At 44.0% G+C, this 20,100-nt stretch overlaps 1 protein-coding gene across 1 annotated transcript in view; it reads right to left on the reverse strand.

Annotated features, from left to right (window-relative positions):
• Positions 1 to 20,100, reverse strand: part of NALCN (sodium leak channel, non-selective) — a 310,211-nt gene that overhangs the window by 41,300 nt on the left and 248,811 nt on the right. Inside the window, exons 19-23 of the mRNA XM_047720335.1 lie at positions 5,641 to 5,742; positions 5,150 to 5,219; positions 2,424 to 2,515; positions 2,214 to 2,336; positions 35 to 91 (exon numbers count right to left, since the gene is read on the reverse strand). Of these exons, the coding sequence (XP_047576291.1) occupies positions 35 to 91; positions 2,214 to 2,336; positions 2,424 to 2,515; positions 5,150 to 5,219; positions 5,641 to 5,742 (444 nt within the window). The remainder of the gene's footprint in view (positions 1 to 34; positions 92 to 2,213; positions 2,337 to 2,423; positions 2,516 to 5,149; positions 5,220 to 5,640; positions 5,743 to 20,100) is intronic.

The raw sequence follows: 20,100 nt of genomic DNA on the forward strand, positions 1-20,100 counted from the left end.
AAAGCGCATGGAAAACGGGCTTTGTGATGCTTACTAAAGCTGATGGTACTTGGTATTCTTCACGGCTCCTGTGACGGGATCTGTTTTAGATCTGTAAGAGAACGCGCAGAAACTTGGGCAACATAGCAGGTGTGCTCTCACTTGGCAGTACGGTATTATAAACATCTCATCTACATCAAATCTCTTTCACATCCTCTGTACAATCACATTTCCGGGAACCGTGTGACTTTCCAAGGCAGAGAACATGAGATGACAGAAAAATCAGAATTTGATGTTTGTGAGAGTAAAGTTTAAAATTTCTCAAAATACTTGATTTGGGACTTCATGAATCCAGTCAACAGTTTCTGACATGGTTGTGACAAAACTTTGATTTCCATTTAAAAACACTCCGTTAAAATCTCTGCCTTAGCCTTTCAAGAACTTTCCTCAAAAAGTTCTTGAAAAAAAATTCAGGATTGTTCAATTAAATCTCCAGAAATTAAATCGAGCTCTCCCCCTGCGTTTAACTGTGATCTTGTGGAGTGATTTATGGGGGATTTCTTGGGGCCACAGTTCTAAGTTTCACTTTCGGGGAGCCCGTGGCGGTCTGTGTGTGTGTGCTCCCAAGTACAAGAGAGTCTCCCTCGGTCCACGTCAGCTGCGGAGGTGACAAAAGGGAGTAGGTCCACACTAAATGGAGAATTAGCAGTTAAGTGTTAGCATGGAGGCGCCCGACAGGCTAATTACAGATGAAACACTCACTTGAGGAAAGGATCAAATCAACTCTCAACTACCAGCTTCTTTCCTTACTGTGTGAAAACTCAGGGAAGTTTGAATCACTATGACTCAGGTGCTTTAAATGGTGAGGGTCTTGCTAGAACATCTGAGAGAACACTAGACAGCCAGTCAGAGGGAGTCATGAGCTAGCTCGTGTCCCTGCGCCAAGCCCTTAACCACTGCTGACCTAAGTGTCCTCCTCTGTTGGAGGAGGGGGGGGATACAAATGACACCAGATGGTTCCTGAGGTGTCCTCAGTCCTGGAATATCACCACACTGTATTAGTTTCCTAGAGCTGTTGTAACAGAGTAGCACAGAGCGAGCGGCGAAACAATAGAAATATTTTTTCTCAGTTCCGGAGGCAAGAAATCTGAACAGAAGGTGTGGGCAGGGTTGGTTCCTCCTGGGGGCTGTGAGGAAGGCCCTATTCTAGGTCTCCTTCCTTGGTTAGTAGATGGCCGTCTTCTCCCTATGTCTTCACGTTGTCTCCCCTCTGTAAGTGTCTGTGTCCAAATGTCCCCCTCTTATAAGGACAACAGTCATACTGGATTAGGGTCCAACTTAGTCACCTCATTTTAATTTAATTACCTCTTTAAAGAGGCTATTTCCAAATAAAGTCACATTCTGAGGTACTAGGGGTTAAGGTTTCAGTATGTGATTTTTGGGGGCAGGGGGACACACACAGTTCAGCCCATAACACATAGTGATTATGATATGCTGCTAATAATGGCCTTGGGGAAGATCTAACTGTTTAGATGGAAAGCTTTCACCCTTCCTCCAAGACTCTTAAGGTCTTCAGGATATTTACGAACGTTAAGCAGGACAAAAATTCTATTTCATCCACTGGTTGCCTGCTGACATTGCCTTGCGTTGTCACAAATGCAGTGTCCTCCTGGTCGACCACACTGATGGCCTCATAACACAGCTCTTCCATGTGGGCAGGGACAGAGATACCGGCCGGCGGGCTGTCTTCTCATAACAATTGGTAATGGAAGCACTAGTCAACTTTACTTCTATTTTACATCATTGTATTTTACATTATTCCAGAATAATCCAATCAAGGTATTTTCACCACAAAGAAACTACAAGTCTGAAAGAAGGTGTGGGCAATGACCTTCCCTATGTCATTCAGTCCACTCTTGGTTCAGAATTTCCGAAACAAAATGCAGAGTTGGTAACACCAACAGAAACATACTGGGTGGCTATTAAAATTGGCACATAAAAATGACTGTTCGGTGTTTTATAAACGTGAGTTTTATATAAATGTTAACGACTTGCAACCTTCGTTTGTTTTCCACCGGGTCGGCCCCTGGGCCAAGAGGAGCAGCATGGTTAATTAGCCCATGGTTTATCTCATGACCCCATTAGGATTACATGTTTCCTTCTTCCTGGTGTGACAACCCCCCTGCTGTTTGTACGACGCAGGTCGAACACCCGGCGGAAGTGGATGTACTCACGCGTTGAAGCGTGCCCGGACCACCACCCGGCAGAAGTTTCTGAACCTGTGCTCCCGTCCAACGATGAACAGCGGCTTGTCGAAGTAGGGGTGATTCTCTCTCAGCTCCTCTTCCTGCACTTTCCTGGAAGGGGAAATCCACAGACAGGAAGGCTGAGGGAAAGGCTGGCATTCCAGAGCAAGAGCCCAGAAAGACCATAGCACCCCGTACCTTTTCATTTCTGCTTGTTCCTTTTTTTCCTGGATCATCTTGATTTCACTGTCTTCTCTTTGTGCGTTTCTATATCTCACTGTATTAGAATGCTAGAAATACAATAAAAGGGGGCACATCAAAGTGGAAGATTTTTTTTTGAAGGCCCAGAAAGATTGTTTTTAGAAAAGCTGAAATAAATATCTTTATTTATTAATGTAAGGTAGTAAATAAATATCTTTATCATAATATATGTATTTTTAATGACCACAGTCATCTTAGCAAGGGTATTTTTTCCTTCGAAAGGGTATCTTTTTTCCAATAAAAATATTTATTGAGGACCAATTATGTGCCAGGCACTGTTGTAGTGCTGGGGATGTGGCAAAAAAGCAAAAAGAAAGGATAAAATCCAGCTCTTGCGGGGCTGATGATCTAGTCAGGGGAGACAGATAAAAACTGAATGACAATACGACCAATGTAGATAGAAGATGTTTAGGACCGTGGTAATAAAAAAAAAAAAAAGAAAAGAAAAAAAGAAGAAAAAAGAAAAAGAAAAGGGGACAGAGAGTGCTAGAAGGTTCCACGTTTGGCTAGTCACAGCAGGCCTCAATAAGAAGCTGTTATTTGAGCGAAGATGAGAGAATGATCTACAGGCCATGGGGCAATGGCAGAAATGTGCTTTTCCAGAGGAGGGGTGGGTCCTCATGGGCAGGGAACAGCTGTGTGTCCATGGAACAGCCAGACACCCCATGGGTGGAGTCAAGAGAGCAAACACCAGGGTAGGAGACATTGAGGTCAGAGGGCTGGGAGGGGGCCTGATCATGCAGGACCCCAGCTCTGGTTCTCACTGCCTGGGACATGGACAGCCGTTGCTCAAATAACCTGACAGATACTGTCGCAAGTATGCCTTAGATTTCCTTATCTGTATCTTCTATCATTGGGAATGAGTGAGACAGGTGAAGCTCTCTAGTTTACATTGCTTCTGTTATGCAGGAAAAGACATCGGAGTTATTTTGTAGGAAATTAGCAGAGTCTCATCATCTCTTGCTATGGAGAAGGTGGGGGATTTGTTTTCTTTACATGTCTGTGTAATAAATAGAAGAAAAAATCTTTGAAGAAGAACTAAGCCTCTGGAATTGAGACTATGCAGGTAGGACCATTCGCTGTGTATATTTAAATACATATTTTCAAAGCCACGTTCTAGTTTGGCTCCTTAGACTACCTATTTCTAGGGAATCACACTGAAGGAAAGTGCTTTGAACTAGTGTTGGCTCTCTGAATTTTCTCCTTGAAGTTTTCTCCACGCAACATGCCTGGCCCCCAGGTTATGCGTACATGGGCTCTACGTTGGATCTGATCACAATTCTATGTAAACAATATGGCAGATCATACCAGACAGAACTCTGGCTTAAAAATCATGGTGTTAACAGATGTGCATACCAGTTAGAACCTTGCAAAGTGGGTGATGATGGTACCAGGTGTTCTCATCACCTGTTGTCAGTTGTGCTTGGAATACTTACGAGAATCTACTTTAACAGTTTCTACCAATTGAAAGCAGTTGGATTATTCTGGAAACTCCAGAGACTGAAGAAAGGACAGGCAAAGTGGTGAAAAAGACAAACAAAACCCAAAAAACCCTAAGGCTTGCTGCCTTTCCCTTGCGAGACCTCCTTTCTCCAATGCCATCCGCGGCTCTGAACATTCAGGACTCGGCTTCCTTAGCCACTGTAGCTAGACTCTACTTAAGACCTATATTTTAATGAGGACATCACCAGTGATAATTATTTGATATGTGCCTTGCAAGTCTCTTAGAAATCTCGGCATGATACAGCTGCTGGTGAGTCTAACCCAGAGGTTAGACTTCTGCCTCTGTGGGTTCCCCTGGGTTTTCATGTGGCTTGTTTCTTCTCTTTGTTCATGTATCTGGTCTAATAATACAGAGGCCTGAACACTGACCATCTTCTCGAACATTCCCTGCCCCCAAATCTACACCTTTGATTTCTTCACATCATTTTATTTTTCTTTATAATGCAGAGCAAAACTGTCACAGCAGTGAAGGTATGATGGAAAATAAGTAAAATAACACTTCCAGAAATGATTATGTATTTGTTTCCTTGCTTAGTCTTTGTCTCTTTTACTGGGATATAACTTCCTGGAAGGCAGAGGATTTTGTCTTGTCTCCCCACTGCTTCTCCTCACTTAGAACAGGGCCTGGCACATAATAAATACTTGATAATTTTTTTTTTAGTTCATTAATAAATCAACAGATGACCTAGAGTCTAAAAGCAAAGAAATTCTTGGGAACTAGTATTCAGTCTTTGAAAGAAAAATTCTTCTAGAAATAAGATTGCATTTCCTAGTAGGTAAAGCACTGAAGTTATAGACACTGGAACTAGATTCCAGAATATTTTGAAATTTTAGTAAAGGTTTAAAGTTATGATACAAATCAATTCTATAAAATACATACCTTTAATGTCAGTCAAAGGCAAGTGACACATCACTTTTGGGTTACTATCTTAATGAAGATGTGTTTTGTGGGATGTCTATATTTTTGACCAGTTAATGGTCACTCTTTGGTACTGGCCATTCTGTTTGCTTCCTGAGTTTCCTGATTCCCTCTGATATAAATTCTTATGGAAACAGGTCAATGTGACAGAAGGACCCAGGTGCTAGAATGTTCTAAACTGTAATTTAAATACATTTTCATAATCATGCTTCCCAACTCCAAAGCATTGCTGAGAACTTACATCTTGAGTCAGGGTTTCGAGAGATTTCCCCCTGCTGATCCTCTGGCTGTTGGATCCGTGTCTCAGTGACCTAAAACAACCACAACCAACTGGTCAATACATCCAAGACCAAATTTTGACTTTTGAGTCATGGCCGTTTTAAGAACAAAATAAAGTAACTTTTCCGATACCATCACAAATGCTTATTATTTCTTTTTGTAGTGAAAGCTTTCATTTATTCAAATTCCTTTGAGCTCATCTCACAAATTGCAGAATTTTCCATTCTGATCTTAAAAGTAAGAATCTGACCATCACCAAGGAAAAGGTTTTTGAAAGATTTTTTTTTTTTTTTGACTCTTTGAATCGGATTGTGGGTTTCATTGTTGCCATCAGCAAATAGAACAAAGTTCCTCCTGCACGCCTATCTGCCAACCGGGGTGGTGCACAGAGACCATTTCCTGCAAAACTCCTTTCCTTGTTTTCTCTGCAGCTTTGTCTCCTGGTGTATTTACCTGCGCTCCTGGCGGATATGATGCTGCACACTGAGAATTGACCTTTCCTTTGCAGGCTGTCCCTCAAATGATCCGCTCAGCATGCGTTGTCGAGTGCAGGCTCTAGGAAAAAAAAAAAAAAAAAAAAAAAGAAGCCCGAGATAAATGCGTGATCTGTACACTTGGGATGAATAATACATAACTGCTCATTACTCTTATTATTTTTAAGGAAACACCAATGATAAGGCAAAACACAGCAAATGACACATGACCATGAAGGAAAATGGACTTGAGGCTCGGTGTCAAGAACACTTACAAAGCAGAACCACCACAGCTACATGGCGGGGCCGGGAAATAGACAGAAAGCTCCCACCCGCCACGACCTGCCTCCCCTCACCCCAGGGGACTGCTCCCATCAGGGTCCTGCAAGCCTCGTCATAGGTAGGCATGATGTTGGTTTTGAATTTCGACAAGGGGGTTTCTAAGAGCAACCCTTTGGGGAAGGATTTGTCCACCCAGGCCCCCTGGGATGCAGAGTCTATGTCCCAAGGAGATTCTGCAGAACTCCAGGGAAGTAGGAAAACATAAAACCGGAGGCAAAAGTGACTGACAGAGAAAGGTAATGAAAGCTGAGATTAATACCTAGGAAACCTCAGTCTAAAGTCCGTGGCTTATAGGTGACCGGTTACCTCTTTCTTTGCAAACCACGGAACTCTGAAGACTTTTTAAAAACGAGCCCCCTTGAAACCATACCTGGGCTGGTATAGTTTCAGATTTGTTAATGAGGGAAGATAATTGGGTGACTCAACACCTGGGGTGTGAATGATTGGAAGAGAAAACAAAATTCCTCTTCCAGAAAGCTCCCTCCATCTGGAAACGACAGCAATTCCCTTGACGTAGTAGTCAAGTGAAGAGAAAATAATACAGAGGCTCAGAGACCTGTGTCCCACAGGCGACACTGCCACCGACTAGGTGAGTGACCTTTGGGCTCAGTTTTCTGATTGGTAAAGTGAGGACAAGACCCTGATCTCAAAGAAAACTCACAGACTTAAAATATCAGGGTCTTATGTTACGCAAATTTTATGATGCCGTGTTTGTTCAACACCTGAACACATGACTTTTGTCATTGCATTACATGAAATTTTCATACTTATGCTTCCTAAAATGCATTTCTAGATTGCCTTTGAATTAGATTATCATCGTCTGTCTCAGAGTGAAGATTTTCAAGAAAAAGAACCATGTCTCTCTCTAGCACACTTGCAAGCCACTCTTATGATAGCATGTGTATATGTGAGTAATTAAAAATACCCCTGATGCCAATGAAGATAATCAAGGCAAATACCTACGAAAATCATGCAAATTCAATGAATGTAAATGCGTTTCAGGAAGCCATCCTCACCACATCACTCTCCTTGGTTTAATAAGCACCACGGAGCATTTCTATGTAAAATCCAAAGTCAAAATTTTACCGAACCACGAGGATTTATGGCACTGAGAGACAGAGAATGGGCTAATTTCCAGGACCAGGACGGTGTTCTGCAGGAAGACGCATTTGTAAGTCAGGCTGAGCTCCCCAAGCTTTAGCACCATCTCGAACAATGTACATAGACTAAGAACTGTTCTTCGGACCAAGGGCTGGAAACGACGAAGCAACCGGAGAACATCTATTTGGAAAGCTGTGTTGTCTTGCCACAGATCTTGACATTTGTGTAAACGTCAGGACTTAACCTTTAGCCATGGTCTTAGTAACCTTTATTTTTTGTCCTAAGAATCCCCCCTGCCAAAGTAGCTGAGTCCTTAGGGCTTACCTACAAAAACACATGCAACTTGAATGCAGTACACGCGTTCGACCTGCCCATCCCTGCTCTGTTTGGCGTGGAGAGATGACACTGGCCCCGAGTTGCCTATGACACAGGACTGTGGGACGTGCCCCACAGCCCAGTCTGAGCATGCGTGGGCATTCTCGCTGGGGAAGAGTTAGGACGCATCTTCGGACTCCAGAACCTCATGGGTGTCCCAACATCCACATCAACGCAACACACCCATGTCCCCTGGGGTGGTTCTGTGGAGCCTGCTGAGACTCCGTTCTCTGACCCAGCAAGACAGGAAGGTGTCCATGGTGGGAGGTGCAGCCGCTGTTGGAAAGAGTCCACGCCCAAGGGCATCCCTTCCATCCCTCCACCAGCAACATGGCTGCAGTGCAGAGAGCCGCTCCTTTCCTCTTTGGCTCAAGACTAGCTCTTTCTTTCCCACTGGGGGCTAAAGAATTCAGAACATGGGCTGGAGTTTCAGCTGTGCTGTGACATGTGAATCTTTGTTCTCTGGATGAGAAGGTCAGGTTGACCGGGGTTGGGGGGTGGGAGGAGGCTGGCTTTTAGCTGTACTCTGCCAGCAGAAATCGTGTGTTGAATCAGACTGAGACAACCACTCTGATGGGTAGGATATAGAACACCGCTGGCTCTCATTTCCTCTTCCGATCTCTTTCCTCTGAGTATGTAACAGTGTTTGTTAGTACAATTTCAAACCGGAAATGATGAGCAAAAGAACAAAATGCTCAGTAACTTGGGCCAGCTAAATCGTGTAACAGGTGGCTTCAGAGTTGCGTTCGAGTCAAGCATACACCTTCGTGGTTTCCATTTCCTCGCTGCGGAGACCCTGCCAGAGCTTTGCCTTCTCGTGAGCAGAAGCTGCTTGCCCACCACCTCTTTTCCCGGAACTGCAAAGGTCCCCAGGTAACCTGAGCAGAGTGAAATCAGGCAGATGCAGCCCTCTTCCCTTGGAGTTCTGAGGTCCCCTTTGGTGCCTCTGGCTCAGTGCAACTATCTCTGAGCCCCTGTTCCAGCCCCACACCCTAGGGCTGCCCCCACATCTGGGCCAAGACAAAGGTCAACAATGGTCTCCATCTTCATGGGCAGCTCAACTCTTGTGGAGTCTCTTAGACCAAACGCTCTGATATCTCACTCTTTCTTTTGAGCATCTAGTGGTTTTTGAAGTAGGAAATTCGTTGGGAAATGCTAGAGCTTCTTAGTGGTAAACGAGGGGCTGCATTCATCTAGCAAATTGCTAAATAAACATATGGGTGAAGGCAGTTTGCAGGGGTCAGGGCGAGTGGGGGCACATGACGCACAGTTCATTTGGAGGCTCCTCAAGGCTTTTTTCCTCTACTAAGGACAGTGGTGGATCTTACTAAACTCAAAACTCAAAATTCTGTTCTGAGTACCACATCCATTAGAGTTAAAAACCGGCTCTTTATCTGTAACAGCTTCCCCACAGAAACAACAGGTAATGGCACAGAAGAAACAACTCTTCTACAGATACATAAATCTGTCTAGAAGAAAACATATGGGGAACATCTAATTACATTATGCAAAAGTACCAGCTGCTAAGAACGGGTTTCCTACAGATGGAGGGAGGAACTCGGACGGCAGGACATAAACCTGGGGTAGGAGGGGGCAGGCAGGGAGCAAGGAAAAGAAGCTTCCGCCCTGAGGACACCGGGACGTTGAAGCAGGTACAGAAAGAAGGCCACATCAGGATGCTTCCGCGGAAGCAAAACAGCCTTATACATAAGCCACTGTCACGTTCTTTGATAACGTAAAATATTTTGCTATTTTGGAAAATAACAGGCTTAGTAGAAAATTATTCACTTCAGTCTGGCACTACTGGATTCCACTAAGAGGTTATACATTCTCTAATACAAGGCGCCAAGGTTCACACAAAAGTATGGTAAGCTCCTGCTTTATTATTTTTACGAGGAAATACAATTGCATTACACACAAGCATACACTAAATCCAAACGGCGAATACCAAATCGTATTTCTGACATGAGTAACATAATTACAAACTTTGACATAAATGGGTTCTGAGAAGAAATAGGAAGGGAGAAATGAATATTCACTCATGCGAAAGCATAGGAAAATGCTTTATGTCCCATATGCTCCCGCAGCAAGTTATTAATGCTCATGGCGCTTTGTCATCACTGGTCACCTGCCTCAAGAGCTCTTTAGGGAGGGTCTGAGCACTCATCCCCGAGTTCCCAGGAGGAGCGGTGGCTGGCACTCTCCCAGGCAGAGTGATGGAGAGAAGGAGGGAGCGCGAAGCAGACAGGTGCAGGTATAAGGAGGCTGAGGGAGGAGGGGGCTGCATCTGGAACTTGCTAGTTTAAGGTCCAAACAGCACAGTAGGTTAGAACGTTCACACCTGGCAGCAGAGCTCAGACAGAAAGTCCCCCTTCGACTGGACGCCTGTCTTGAGAACACATGAGGTTTAGAACCATGCAGTTCCGATCTCGCCTCTGGCTGGTCCTGGCACTTCAGGCGGGGGACAGGCATTCCCCGAGCCTCCGTGTCCTCTGTGTACAACGGAGACCACCACCACCCTTTCCGCCAACCTCGCAGGGAGCCGGGAGGACCAGCTATGATTATGAATGCACCCGTCTTTGGAAACACCGACACTTCGTCTACATTTTAGTGGCTGTTATTTACCTTTCTATCTTGTCCCATATCATGATTGGTATTAAAATGTCCTATGGGGGTGGAGGACAGAAAAGTGAGTGTGACAGAGGGTCATGTGGGAAGGTAAGTCTCTGCTCTGCCCCTGATCAACAGTGATATGGACTAGCGCTGAGCCTTTTCACCCGTCTCCACGCATCCGTCCTCAATAAACATGCTGCGGTATTACCTCGAGCACAGTGATCTCTCAATCAACTCCTACAATGTCCCGCGCAGGTGTTTCTCAGATGGCCCCCAACGATCCTGCCTCCTGGTTTTCATGCTCTGGCGTAAGGCAAGAATGTGGGTAGGACTTACTGACTTGCTCTTCACAAGTATAAGGCAATCAGGATGCGGTAAGTCACAAAAGACGCATTTCATCTTCCCCATTGTCCCTTGCCCCTCACTTGCTGGCTCAGCCGAAGCAGGCTGCCATGGTGTCCCACGTCACAGCTGGTATTAAATCATTCTACAGGAGCGCCTGGGTGGCTCAGTCGGTTAAGCCTCTGCCTTCAGCTCAGGTCATGATCTCAGGGTCCTGGGATCGAGCCCCACATCCCGCTCTCTGCTTAGCGGGGAGCCTGCTTCCCCCCGCCCTCTCTTCCTGCCTCTCTGCCTACTTGTGATCTCTCTCTGTCAAATAAATAAATAAAATCTTTAAAAAAAAATCATCCTACAGAGGGTAGAGGACTACATTCTACAGAGGTACAATGGAGAGATCCACTTCTTAAGGAACGAGAGTGGCCATCTGCTGACGGTGCGAGAGGAAGGAACAGAAACGTTAATCTAACTGCTTATGGGGAGCTAAACCTTATTAAGAATGGGAGAGTGAGCGAGGAAGGGGATTCCTCTGGAGGAAGTGATAAATGCCTGCTGCCTGTGAGAGACCCAGCTAAGCCACACCCCAGTTCCCCACGGAGACTTTGAGATTAATCTCCATTGTTTCAATCACAAGCTTTGGGAGTAACTTGTTACACAATAGTTGGTAACTAATGCAGTTATCATCACTGTTGCTCACGTATCAGTTCACCTTGCACACAGTAGGTGCTCAATAAATATTTGTGAAATGAATGAATCTTGAAATTTTGTGAAGATCCCATATTTTAACGTCTCTTGATCACTTCACACGTATGAAACAAGGCAATAATCACAAACAGCATAGCATGTGTTTGAAAAATGCTTTTGAAAGGGAAAGTGAACTTTAATTTTATCTCCAGTTAGAATACTAGGCTCCACAAGCAACGGGCTGCACGCCCATAAGAAAGGAGGCCCTGAGACAGGAATGAAAAAAAATCAGACAGTGCTTCTCGCAAGCCGAAAATTTATAAATCTTTATATTCTATGTGACACTATTAAGGGAAACCTACAAGTCAATATGAGGCAGAACTGAGTTCACTTCAATCTCTTAAGAGGCGGGTCTGATCTGTCACTGGGAGCGTGGTCTCCACGAACGGTATCTTCACACGAAATCTACTACAACGCTGAAATGTAAGTAAGGAGTTTGAGACTTTTATAACTTTACCAATAAGAAGTGAGATGTACATGTCATTAAAGTTACTCAGTGACAGACCTAGTCAGAAGGAAAAGTATTTGAATATTCAATTAAGTTATATTTTGCCACTTTAAATTTTTAATTAGAATTTAGATGTTTTTCGGCCTCACCCGAAGATAAAAGAAATACATTTTCAGGATGAAAACATTCATTTATTTGTTGCCTAGAGAGAAAGCGAAGCCGATCATACTGAAAACACACACCACGAACTTCAGGCGAAGTCTGGCTTTTCTTAGGGGATGGACCACAAAGTAATGGTATCAGGTCTTCACTGTCTTGTCCATATCTCTTCACAAGGGCAAGTTTCTTAGAAACCCCATCTAGTGGTTTAATAGAAAAAATTGCTCTGCCTGTCTTCTGGTACAGGGAGGCACAAAGCTTCAAGTGTCTGCTGAAAAATAATGAAGTCTTTTGTCTTGTCTGAGAGGAAATTCTCCATGATGCAGGCATATGTAATCCTTTTATTCCTGCTCCCTAGAGGAGAATTACAGTGAGGCATTTTCCTTTTCCCAGTTGGGGTTAATGTTATGCCCTCTCTACCTTTGAAAGTAAAACAAGACTAGGACCCCTGATGATGATTCAAATGTGGGAATATTCTTCAACAAACACACATTCCCAGTTGCAAAAATATTACCCCTGGTTTCTTGCCAAACCTTTGAAAAAAACATATGAAAGATTGATTCTTTTTTTTTTTACCCCCTCTCTCTGCATTGCCTTTGTGCTTTGGAATTTCAATTACCCCTTATATGACAGCCATATATATATATATAATCTTTTATGGAGGTTGAGAGAAGAGAATCATGTCTTAAGAAATTGTCTCTATTTTTCTTGACATTCCTCCATCTAAAATATTTTAAAATTGGCCCAAAGATTATGGTCATAAGAGAGTTCTTTGGAGCTTTATTAGCCTTTAAACACCACTAGTTGTTTATAGAAATACTAGCAGGGGGTCCTCTGTTTCTTTCTCCTCTCTCTCCATATCTTCTTTCTTAATGTTCCAGAACAAGGGTGTGGGAAAAGCCTGTATATTCTGTGATGAAAGAGAGAGGCCTATGAGTCTTCAAATTATTTTCATTCATTATAGAAAAGTTAGATTGCCTGAAACCATCTGGTATTAAATGTAATTACCGTCTAAAGGAACTGCAGCGTAACTTCTCAGAGCGTTAAATCTGAGGGATTTTACTCAGATCTTGAGGTCCACAAGGGTACACATCGCAAAGTATTATCGAATATTGGTTAATATAATGTAATCACATCAACAGAAAACAGGAAAATAGCCCTTTGGTGGTAATTACGTGAAACTATGGCCGTAGACCAGGGTAAGAGAATGGGTGATGAGTATTTCCTGGAAAAGGGCTCATACCTGACACCAGGAGAGTGACGTGATGAAATCCTCCAAAGGGGACACAGCCGCAGATGCTAATAGGTGAGCTCCTCTGTAATGGCCTCTTGCTGAGATGAGGAAAAAGCTGCACTTTTTATCATAGTGAATACCCCACTCCTTTGTGAATCAACCTGGTCCTGAGTAAATGGATATGGCTCTCTAGTATTAAGTGACATCCGATTTGTTCTCTCCAATCTTGCGCTATTCATAAAAATGTTGTCATATGCACACAGGTAAATTACACAGGCAACCAGAACCTCACTGCAGACTGAAACATAAGGGAAGCCTTATTGTCTTATCATAAGTAGGTATGATAAAGAAAAAAGAAAATCAGCTTAAAATCCCCGCCTTTAGCACATCTATTAGAATTCAGGAACTAGACTGTCTGAAACCCCACACCACAGTGGGGTTTAAATTCAGTAATGCTCCATCTGACTCAGAAAAACATAAATTACAATGCAAAGACCGAACTTTTTATTATAACAAAAGTGAAAATTTGCAATGTTGCACAAGCCATAGGAACCAGTTTTTCTACCCGCACGGATTTTCTTATACTACTTATTACTTTATGCTCCAATGACATCATAGTAAAAGAAAAACCCTGTTCAAATATCTTGCTGCATCTGTTAGGTAAAATTTAATAGCAGCTCTCCTGATCCATATAGCCCCATTACAATCACGTTGTAATAACGTACGCATCATGTATAATCTCAGTGAAATGTAACATACTTTGATTACCACAAATCAGGAAAGACTTAGGAAAACATGTTTAGAATACATCATTTTACTAAGTGTAATGACCGACGTTAACTAGACTTATTTCGATGAGCATTTCACAATACACACAAATCCCCTAGGATTAGGTTGTACACCTGAAATTAATGTAATGCTATGTATCAATTACATCTCAGTAAAAAAATTTAAGAAGAGTTCAAGGAAACAAAGTTTGGTTTTAAAAAAGCCAAAAAAAATCATTTTGCTTAAATTAAGTTGTATTTTGCCTCTTTGAAATTTTCACTTTTTATGTTTTATACAAATGCTTACATCCACAGGTCTTATCTCCTCATTGCTCTCTGAATACACTTAATTTCCACATATTTACTTGGTCTCTATTTCTCCAAATCGTCCTTCACTTAACCTACGAGAGTTTTTAAATATCAGGAATAAGAGAAACCAACAAGTAGGTGACCTAAATAAAATCACAGATAAATATTTATGATAATATCTAATATTTCATTACATATTTGATTAATAGTTAATGTTTTGATGATAATATATTCAACATTAATCATTAGTATTCAATTTATGAACATCTATAAATACACATGTTAACAAGTATCTTTACTAAATCAAATGTTAATAATTTGTTATTTTATGAATGCTGAGCATATTAATCCCCAGTACTCTGGTTTCTGAAGACCTCAGGTTATTCTTGTCAAATGTATGTCATAAAAAATTGCTGCTATATCAGGAGGCTGACCCAAACCCAGCTTTAGGGGTATCTGCTTCCTCTCATCTGCAGGGTCTTTCTGGGGCCCCCTTCCCCTCCCCTTTCCTCTCCCCCCCACTTTCCCCTCCTCCTCCCTCCCCTCCTGCCTCTGGAGTACATTCCACTGAGCTGTTGGCCAGTCTAAGCCTAAGGTCTGTGAGAGGCTGCAAGGTGCTCAGGGCCTCTGAGCCTTGCCCAGTGCGTCTTGCTAGTCGTGGCCAGAATGAGGAGCTGCAGAGAACACACTTGACCTCTCCAAAGCTGCTGAATTGCTAGGCTACACGATGAAACAAGAACTTGAAAAGGAGAACTTGTCAAACGGGAAGGAGCACCCAGGGTAAGATGCTAACACTTGGCGTTATTAAGCTGCCTTAGATTTCCACACAATTGGTCCTGCTTCAGAGAACTGGAAGCTCTGGGTCTAGACGGGAAAGAACGGAATAAGAATGAAGAGGCTGTTTGTCCTTTCCTCAAATTCCCCTTGTCCTACAGCTAACGATGTGCATGGGAGAGCAGGTGGCCTCTTGGAGGGCATCCCAGGGGTTTAATTTGCAAGCTTTCCTTTAGAAAATGCCACGATCTCCCCAGTCTCTGCACGATCAGGCTCAACTGTCTTCCAGAGGAATGTGACCTAGATGCTTACGTTAGAGAAGAGCCCAGTGTCCGTTCATCTGTCCTGAGCCCCGGGGAGGCAGAGCTGGGAGAACAGGGACCTGGAAGAGGCGACGGGACAAAAACACTTGCTTTTAGCCTACAGCCCACGAAGAAACGCCCCCGGCTGAGTCCTCAGCCACTCAGAGGTCACAGAGCTCCAAAGTCAAGGGCACACCAAGGGTTCCAGGTAAGCAGTCATCACCCATACAGAAGATAACACTATGCTCGTCTCGGTCACAGTGGTCACTGTCCCTCTGTGAGCGGTGCCCTGACGGCAGGTAGAGATTCTCTTCCAGCTGGTCCTTGGGCCCCGATCACCAGCCCCCTTCTACCCAGTGATCTCGTCCTGCTCTCGATCGCTCTTCCTGCTGCCCAAATCCATCAGGCTCGCCTTTACCAACACCCGAGACCGCGCCCTCACGGCTCCTTGGTAGCTGTTCTTGCAACGTGCTGGTGGTGTCAGCCCCTCGGGCTAGGTCTCCTAACTCCGGGATAGGGCCATTTCTCCCCCTGGCCCATCCGAGCAGAAAGAAGGATGTCCCAGTTGCACTTCAGGCATTTCAAAGATCCTGGGTCTCCATTCCCAGGACTTTCAGCCGGCCGTCGGCGATGCCAACCGTGGTGATGCATCTGATGCATTAGTCTGGGAGTCTCTCCGTGAAAGGATCTGATGATACCTTATGTTAGCAAGACTAGCCCAGGGGCAGAGCCAGGACGCTAACCCAGACTGGCTACTGAACCGCTAAGTGCCCCACGCACGCTGCTCCTTTACTCCTCTGAGGCTGTTTCCAGCGCCCCCTGCAAGGTGCAGAGACTGAGGCTTTGCACGGACTTAACCACTACTCAGAGGATTCAAAGCCAAGCATGGCTGACTGCACACCCTTCCTCTTTCCATTTCTACCATACTGACACAGCACGCTCCATAGGACTCTGGACCTGAACGGGAACGAGGGGATTTTAGTAGGTCAGTGTCAAAAAGGCCGCAGTTTCAGTCCGGACATGAGCTTTCTTGAGCTGGCTTATCCAACAGGGTCTGGGGTTCGGGTTGCCACAAGCATCCAGCAAAAGATCTTCCATGAAGGCACTTCTATTACCCCCGGATAACTCAAGGCTAGCTCCCCTCTACCCCAGGAAGTTTTATGGAGGGAAAGCGAAGAGACTGGAGAGAGCTGTGGCCCTAAAGACTGAAGCCGCCCCAGACAGCAAGGATGATAAATTGGAAAGAGAGGCCCTTCCCCTTGAGGGGTGTGGCCCCACCACAGGGGCCACTGGCTGGGAAGGAGGGTGTGCCGAAGCAGGTGTTAGTGGGGTCTCCATTTCAGCTCCTAATTTCCCCTTGACCTGGCAATTTCTGATGATGCATAACCTGTCTGTGTACCCTGGGAAGCAACCACGAGTGTCGGAAACACAACGGGCTCAGTGGTTGTCAATACAGGGGATTAGAACGAGGGATCCTCTATATTGTAAATGTGCAGAGTCAGAGGGAATGTGTGGATTTTGGAGTTAGACCAGGGTTTGACTCCTGGCTCCCCTGACTCGCAGGCAGGGTGACTTTAGGCAAGTCGCCTAAGCTTCCTGAGCCTTAATTTCTCCCTCTCTAACACAGAGCTAATACTCCTTGTCTTTCAGGGTTTGCTGTGAGGCCCCGGTGAGCCAGCAGTTATGAAGGAACACAGCGTTGAGCTTGCCATCAGTTTCCAGGAAATGGGACAACGGAGCTGCGTAAGTTGTTGGGGACACAAAAATACGGCTATTTAGGAAATCAGGTTATAGTTGATATTGATGTGGTACCCCAGATCATTTCTGGTATGGGTTCTTGGGAGAAAGTACTTACCTAAGACTCAGTTTTGTCATGCATAACATGGGGGTAATAACAGCATTTTCCTGCATAGCTGTGTTGCACAGACTGACGGAGACAACACGCCCAAGACCTTAGTATCATGTCTTCACAAATACTCATCATTCACTCTTTTCCCATCTCCCTTTCCCTACTCCTCTCCATCTTCATGTCGGAAAGGCACTTTCATGGCAAAATGGATATAAGTTGAAGGTAGAAAACACTTTATGAAACATTTCAGGTAGATGATTTTAACTATTAAAGTCACTCAGGCAGGGAACCAGGACTATGCTCTGTATGAATATTCTTGTCACGGTTGTGGTCAGAGATCTAGAGGTATTACTGAAGTTCCCCCCACCTGACTAGTGTCATAAATATGTTCTCAGGGCAAACAAGAGCTCCTTGAGGAAATAATCTATGTGTCCGGTATCTTAGAAAAATGCCAGGCACACAGAAAATGCTAGAGTGAGTCCTTTCTTTTCAGGAAGAAAATCCAGCTAATGTCATTTAAAAATCTATATCTTAATAAATAAATATGTTCTGATTTTATTTATATTTAAGTAGTCTATAAATTATATTTCTAGTCAATGAAAATGATTCTCTTAGAGAGAAACTAACTCTTCCATGTCATTAATTATATTTTTTTGTAGTAAGTAGCATTCAACTAGCAGTTATTCCTTAGACTTTATTTTTTTAATAAATATTTTCTTTATTTGAGAGAAAGACAGATAGAGAGAGAGGGAAAGCACAGAGGGAGAGTGAGAGCGAGAAGCAAGCTCCCCTCTGAGCAGGGAGCCCAACGTGGGGCTCGATCCCAGAACCCTGAGATCATGAGCTGAGCCGAAGGCAGATGTTTAACCGACTGAGCCACCCAGGTGCCCCACGACTATTCCTTAGACTTTAAAAAATTATTAATACCAGTGTGCGGCAAGGGAAATTTTGTCATAGATCCAAATATCAGAATGCAAATACCATACTAGACCAATCACTCAAAAAGGCCATAAAGGTATTTCCTAACCCGGGAGGTACTGATAGCCAAGGACGGAATTTTCTCAAGTCATGATTATTTTTGACATTCCGCCGTGCATTCGGCCTAGCAGGAATGGCCACGCATTTGTGCTCCATTTCAGGGCTCTGAGGGGAGAGAGCTCAGCAGAGGCAGCGATGCTGTGGAAGGTGCCCTGCCATTTGTTTCGATTTCTCCTGATGAAGTGAAAAGGTCACTGCCTTCCGAAGGAAGCTTTCTTGAGTGGAGCTGACTGGTACAGGCGAAGTCAAAACGAGAGTGAATTTAATAGGGACCCCGGATTTTACAGTTTGGGTGGTGGAACATCCCTCTTTCTTACAGTCCTCTCCAGATCAGTCACAGAAAAAACAACACGGATGCCCGTTTGCACCACGTGAGCCCCCCACGGACAAGCCCGTGACGGCATCCTCGAGTTCTGTCAGAAAGCCCCACTTCTGTTTCTGTCAGAGAGTTCCCAGATCTGTGGAGAAGTTCACTTCCATGTCTCTGAGCATGGATTCATTTTAAGAAGATTCTACATGGAAGAACACAGATGATCAAATTAGAGATGATTATGTGCAGAAGTCATTGGTGACTCCAGTGACTCAAACACCTCTGACTCTCGGCCCCTTTCTCTCTGACTTTTCCCTTTGTAAGCTCGAATTTCTCCTTCATAGGAAAGGCACAGAGCATACACTTTTCTGGAATAATGTGGATCCTGTTTCAAATGGAAATGCGGCTCCCCTGAGCACTGAGACTCCAGGCAGCCCCGCAGCTTAATTATCAGGCCTGAGAACTCAGGCCTCTCCATCACCAGGACTGCGCTATTCATTCCAGGAAATTCCTATCCAAGAATTTAAGGCCGTGAACCAATAAGTAATTTAGCTTCAGGAAATTTCTGGAAATCCATTCATCTGAATTACAGACTCACAGATCAGCCCCTGCCTCTAGATAATTTATCACTCAACTGGTCAAACCAATCACCTAAAAATAATTGATACTCAGGCCAAGAGCCTGCCCAGCTCGGTCCATCAATCATAACCACCTTTTTTTTTTTTTTTTTTTAATGCTGTTTCTAAAAATCTTCCAATTTACTTTCAAAGGTAATGCATGGAGATGGTTAACAATTCAGGAGACGAGTAGAATAGTTTTCTGGAGTGAAGATGACAGCAGAAAGGAAGGAAAGGGGAAAACAGAGGAGTAAACTCCGTTGGAACAAGTGACAACTGACAAACTCCGCTGGAACAAGTAACAGCTGAACTGTGGAGTCAGAGAAGGTGGAAAGCACTGGGGGCAAGGGATGGCCCCGCTACTGGGTCCCCGCTCCTGGGATGCCCCCCCAGTAGTAATGGTTACCTGACCGGAACAAGTATGTGCTACCTGTGTATCCTGGAGAGTCCTAAACTCTTTTTTTTTTTTTTAATTGAGGTATAATTGACAAATAACACTGTACTAGCTTCAGTTATACAACATAATGATTCAATGTTTGTATATAATGGGAAATGATCTAAACTCTCACCTGAAGAATTTTGCCCGATCTCAATCACTAAAAACACTTCAACCCAAACCCAAAACCTTACACATACCTACTCCTCACCTATCCCTTGTGAGACATTACTGAGAGACCTCAGGTGGTGGTCTCCCTTACTATAATAAGTATTAAATTTCACTGTTAGTCAACAGATTGTTCAGGAAGCCAGCTGGGGCAGTCTACACTGCAAAGGCAGGTAAGTGAGTTGCTGAAGGTTAGAGAGGAGCAGACCCAGATGCTGGTCCAGGCCTTCTGACACCATGTCCAGTAGCTTACGTGAGAATGAGGGGGGCCCTGACCATCACCTCCTCCAATCTTTGAATTCTCAGAAAACTGGGGACTTAAATAATTTACCTATTTACACAGCCAGGTCTCTAGATACACTAGATCAGGAATTTGTTTTATATTATTTTATTATTTCCTCCAAATATTTGTTATTTTTAAAAAGTTATTTCTAAGACACAGATATTTCGTAATATCCTCCTCACATCCCACTGGATTTAAAGTTTATGGGACTTCCTTCCACCTGCACCCACAT

This window comes from Lutra lutra, chromosome 3, assembly GCF_902655055.1.
Source record: "Lutra lutra chromosome 3, mLutLut1.2, whole genome shotgun sequence".
Lineage (NCBI taxonomy): Eukaryota > Metazoa > Chordata > Mammalia > Carnivora > Mustelidae > Lutra > Lutra lutra.